The following is a 5,374-nucleotide window of genomic DNA, read 5'->3' as shown; positions in this document are numbered from 1 at the left end:
AGGCCGGGAGCGAGCGCCCCAGCCCCCGCCCGCCTCCTGCCCGCCCTCCGGCCGCAGCGCTGGGAACCGGGCTCCGCGCGTCCGGGGCGGCTGGCGGCGCGGGCAGGCGGGCGGGGAGGACAGGCTAGGGGCGGCGACAGCGAGGGGCCGCGCGCGGAGGGCGCCTGGTGCAGCATGGGCGGCCCGCGGGCTTGGGCGCTGCTCTGCCTCGGGCTCCTGCTCCCGGGAGGCGGCGCTGCGTGGAGCATCGGGGCAGCCCCGTTCTCCGGACGCAGGTAAGGGCTCCCCGCGCCTTTGCACCCCGCTGGCCGTGGATCCCGGCGCGCACACGTCCCCACCTCCGGGCAGGGCCGGGATCGGGAGAGCGATCCAGTCCCTAGCCTCAGTGCCGGCCCGGGTGAGGGCAGGGTCCGGCTGAGGCTCCCGCGAGTGCGGGGTCCCCTACTCCATGTGCTGGAGCTGCCTGTCTCCCCTACTCCCTCCCTTTCAACCCCGGAGCCCGAGAGGAGGAGGAAGGGGCGCAACGAGGGCGAAGCCCTGGCCCTTCTGTCCCCCTGTCCCTAGGGCCCCTCCCCCTGCACTTGGGAAAGGCCCATGACACCCTGTAGCCGACCCTTCGTGGACCCCCTCTCCCCTTTACTCTGTTCCTGTTTTTTGTTTGTTTGTTTGTTGTTTGTTGTTTGTTTTTGTTTTGTACCCAGGCTATTTATCTCCCTCGGAGGAGGGACTGGGGTGGAGTCTCACAGCCCAGTGGGTCAGTGTGGAGGCTCCCCAGGGACCTGGCATTTTGGGCAGAGAAAAGAGGGAGCACGGTCTTCCTGCTGCTCTCCTAGTGGCCGGGAGCTTCCTCCCCGCTGGCCTGGTGGGGCCTATTATTGTATATAGTGTCCTCATCAATCCTTCAAGGACTGAATGAGGTAGGGAAAACTGTCCCCATTCAACAGAGAAGCAAACTGAGACCCTAGAGAATTGGCATCATCTTTTAGACTCATGGGCTATTCATTGAAGAGCTGGGTTGCAAATCTGCCTTTCTATCCTTGATGACAGTGTTTGAACCTGCCCTGGCCTCTGTCCTGACTGCAACCCCTGCCAGGGTCCCCTCTTAAAGGCCAGCCGCCGTTGTCCAAGGCAGACAATGTGGAGTAGCCAGGCCTCTCCAGGCCTTTTCATCCCATTCAAAGGCCTGCACGGCCCCCACCCCCTACGGCCTCAATTCTTTAATTCTTTTCAGAAATTCTCCTTTCCCAGTGGTCAGGGGCCAGCATGCCCCTGCTGGGCTAGCATGGGCAGGGCTGGAGGATGGAGGTGGTTGAAGCATCAGAGGCCAGAAGAGCAGTTGTCTGAGACAGGGGTGGATGTGTGGTGGATGTCACAGCCACCACCTATCATGTGCAGACTACAGTTAGCCTGAGTCGGCCCCATTACCTGCATTCATCAGCTCCAGAATCTTCCCAGCTGCTTGGAGGTATACTTTTTATGATTCTGTTTCTTAGAGGAGGAAGATGAGACTCAGAGAAGGAACATGACCTGCCTAGAGCATGGATGTGAGCCGCCAGAATCCCAGATGCTAAGAGGAGAGAGACTATTAACTCAGAAATCCCACTGTCAGGCTCAGGATGATGGTAGCACAGCTTAAGGCCCAGACTGCCCTGCAGTCAGTTCAAGGCAGGGCTTCCCAGCCTGGGCTCCTCACCTTCCAGGGTCTCCTGAGTGGGAGCAGGATGGTGGCTATAACCAGGTATCTGGTGGTCACTGGAGACTGCCACTCCATGTGTTGACAGAAGCCCATCACAGTAGCCTGAGCATTCCAAAAGCCCTGTTGGCAATACTATTGCACCCATTGTACAGATAAGGAGGCTGAGGCCTACAGAGGAAAAGTGGCACCTCAATCCAGACCAGTCAATTTCCAAATCCAGTGGCTTTTTCTACCCAGCAGCCCTCCTGGAAGAGGGAAAGAGATTGTCGGCTTGGGGGCACCAGGAAAGGTTTGTAGTCATGATTAGGAGTTAGGGGCTCCAGGCTTGGACAGAATGGAGAGAGAATTCCGTGCTGGTACAGGCTTGATGTGTGACCTCAAGTGGGTCACTTCCTGGCCCTAGGTCTCAGTTTTGCTCTCAGTTTCTTTCTTTCCTCATGGGAAGGACCAGTACCGGGCCTCACCTGCAGTGGTTGCTGCTATCAATCATGTCACATGGGGGTAGGGACCTGGAGCTTGAGGAGTCTGTGGGCTACCAGGACCTCCACTTGTGGCCCCATCCCTGTGTTGCTGGAGACAGCATGGGGATGTCATGCCCTGTCAGCCATCCTGCCACCCACACCCCAGCACCCCAGGCACCCCTTGGCAGCCAAGGGACCAGAGGCAGAAAAGAGGCTTTGTCCTGGGGAGGGGTTGGCCTGGGAAGGCATCCAGGGGGCCGCCCCCAGCCCCAGGAATGTGGTGACACTTGGAGACCCCCCGGAACCAGGGTGCCCAAGGGCTATGCAGAGCTGCCTTGGCTTGCCCCTGCTCCTGGAGCTGCTTCCTGCCCCGCTGAGGTCCTTCCAAGCCTGGAGCCCGCGTCCTTTAACCACTTATCTCAGCATTTCAGCTGAGGGTTCAAGCCTTCGCCAGCCCAGACCTCTCGCCCCTGCAGTGCCGGCCTCCTTTAGGCAAATCCTAGGATCAGGGAGAATGGAGGGCTCTAAAGTGGAAGGGATCTGCCCCAGCCTCTCTCTAGGGGGCTCCAATCCCAGCTGATGCCCACAGGAGTAACCCGGGTAGGTGCTTTCTCTTGGAGCCTCAGTTTCCCCCTCTGTAAAATGTAGAACCTGATAATCCCTATTCCAAGGGGAAGACCTTGTGAAGAAGGTACTGTGCTGGTGTCCCCAAGCCCCAGGGAAATCCCTGGACCACAGCTGCTGGGTGTGGCGCCCATGTGTGGGCCTGAGCCCCTCAGTCCAGGAACAGGAATGAACAATAGCTGTTAGCGCTGTGCTAAGGGTTTTGAGTGAACCTTACCCCACTGGAGGAAATTCTGCTGTCCCCATTTGCAGATGGACAAAATGAGGTCCAGAAAGGGTCAGGGCCTTGTCCAAGGTCACCGACTTAGGAAGCAGTAGAGCCAGGGCTGGAACTTCGCCCCCACTGCGGGGCTCTGGCTCTCATCACAGCACCCCCACCTGCCTGGTCCTTTCTTTCTTCTCTTTTTCATCACGGCCCTTGGCCCCAGGCCCGCTTGGCTGCCTCCTGCAATTAGCCCCTATCACTGTTCCGGATCGCAGCCCTGGGCCCTACGTAGACAAAGTCCCCTGGGCCCCTCGTGGCAGGGGGTGGAGTGTGGGTGTAGGTGGGGGGCCCTTGTAGGGGTGGCTGGTGCCAGGCTGAGCTGGTCTGGCCTGTTTCTCCCCTCCTGGAGGCCTCTGGGGACCTGGAGGTGCTGAGTGGACAGAAGTGGTGGGCCCAGGAGGGAAGTGCTGCCTCTTCCCAGCCCCTGCCCTCACCCACCCCACTGCCCAGCCTCATCCAGCTCTTGGGCAGCTTATCAATGATGACACCCCAGGGAAGGAAGCCCCCAGGGGCTGCAGGGATGGAGCACATGGGGATGGGTCACTTCATCTGTGGAACCCGTCTCAGGTCCCGGCTGCTCTGCTCAGAGCTGCTGCCTATTCTCCATCATTCAGTCATTCAACAAACATCACTGAGCGTCCTCAGGCTGAGCCCTACACAAACTTGGTCCCAGCTCATGCCCTCCTCCAGCCCAGGGCTATTGTGAGTGGCTAATGGGTGATGGCCAACCCCTGTGTGGGCCTGAGGGCTGAGACCCAAAGGATGAATAAGAATTTGCTGGGGCAAGAGGGAGGGGCTTTCCAGGCAGAGGGACCTTCATATGCTAAGATGAGAGATGGGAGAAGGGGCTGCATGAGTGTGCATGAGAGGCTAGCAGAATAAAAAGTGAAGGACAGGCCAGGCGCGGTGGCTCATGCCTGTAATCCCAGCACTTTGGGAGGCCGAGGCCGGTGGATCACCTGAGGTCAGGAGTTTGAGACCAGCCTGGCCAATGTGGTGAAACTCCGTCTCTACTAAAAATGCAAAAATTAGCCAGGCGTGGTGGCAAGTGCCTGTAATCCCAGCTACTTGGGAGGCTGAGGCAGGAGAATTACTTGAACCTGGAAGGTGGTGGTTGCAGTGAGCCGAGATTGTGCCACTTCACTCCAGCCTGGGCGACAGAGCGAGACTCCATCTAAAAAAAAAAAAAGTGAAAACCGTGCTTGCAGGGCTATAGGGAGTCATGGTGGGCTGCGAACCCCACAGTGGGTGTTGGCAGCCTTAGGTCTGCACTTTAGAAAGAGCCTCCTGCTACCTCTGGAAGGTGGATAGGGGAGCAGGAGGGTGGCAGGGTCAGGCTAGGACCCTGTGGAGGAGCTCGGGCTGATGCTAGGAGTCCTGGGGCTGGGGTCCTCAAGCTGGGGGATGGGGTGGTTATTAGTGATCCCCAGGTGGAGGGGGCAAGGGGCTGAACTTGAACTCCACCTGGCATGAGTGTCCTCTCCTGTCCAAAAGGTCTGGCTAGCCGGCCACCAGCTCCATGTCTCCTAAAGAGAGGATTCAAGCACAGTCCAGATTGTGGCAACCAGGCAGGGACCCACATGGTGATTTTTTTTTTTTTTTTTTTTGAGACAGAGTTTCACTCCTGTTGCCCAGGCTGGAGTGCAATAGCACGATCTCAGCTCACTGCAACCTCTGCCTCCTGGGTTCAAGCGATTCTCCTGCCTCGGCCTCCCGAGTAGCTGGGATTACAGGCATGAGCCACAACGCTTGACTAATTTTGTATTTTTAGTAGAGACGGGGTTTCTCCATGTTGGTCAGGCTGGTCTCGAACTCCCGACCTCAGGTGATCCACCGGCCTCAGCCTCCCAAAGTGTTGGGATTATAGGCGTGAGCCACTACGCCCAGCCAAGATTTTTTTTTAAGAGACAGTGTGTCACTCTATTGCCCAGGCTGTAGTGCAGTGGCATGATTATAGCTCATTGCAACCTCAAACTCCTGAGCTGAAGCGATCCTCTCACCTCAGCCTCCAAAGTAGCTGTGACTACACTCACGCACCAATGGTGGAGATTTTAATTAAGGAAGCAGGAAAAATATTGGTTTTTTTTCTTTAGCTCCCCCCTGGTAAAAAGAAGGACAGCTCTGGCTATTGTGGACCATCACAGCCCACCTCTCCTGGCCTAGTCTGGGGGCAGGGCATGTGAGGGCTGTTGTCCACATGTGTGTGTGAGGGCAGATGGCTCTGTGCGTGCCTGTATAGATATGTGTGATAAGATGGCCAACAGTGCCCTGCTGGGCCTGCCTTCACCTGTTTGTGTACATGTGAGAAGAGTATATGTATATGTGTAC

At 57.6% G+C, this 5,374-nt stretch overlaps 1 protein-coding gene across 5 annotated transcripts in view; it reads left to right on the top strand.

The window, feature by feature from the left end:
* The first annotated feature begins 33 nt into the window (after positions 1-33).
* EMID1 (EMI domain containing 1) overlaps positions 34-5,374 on the top strand; it is a 53,027-nt gene continuing 47,686 nt past the window's right edge. For all 5 annotated transcript variants that reach the window (XM_073006838.1, XM_038007648.2, XM_007975287.3 and 2 more), the window contains exon 1: positions 34-275. In XM_073006838.1, coding sequence (XP_072862939.1) covers positions 175-275 — 101 coding nt within the window. In that variant the 5' untranslated portion in view covers positions 34-174. The remainder of the gene's footprint in view (positions 276-5,374) is intronic.

Source organism: Chlorocebus sabaeus, chromosome 19 (assembly GCF_047675955.1).
Source record: "Chlorocebus sabaeus isolate Y175 chromosome 19, mChlSab1.0.hap1, whole genome shotgun sequence".
Lineage (NCBI taxonomy): Eukaryota > Metazoa > Chordata > Mammalia > Primates > Cercopithecidae > Chlorocebus > Chlorocebus sabaeus.
This window is presented reverse-complemented; position numbering and strand designations above follow the sequence as displayed.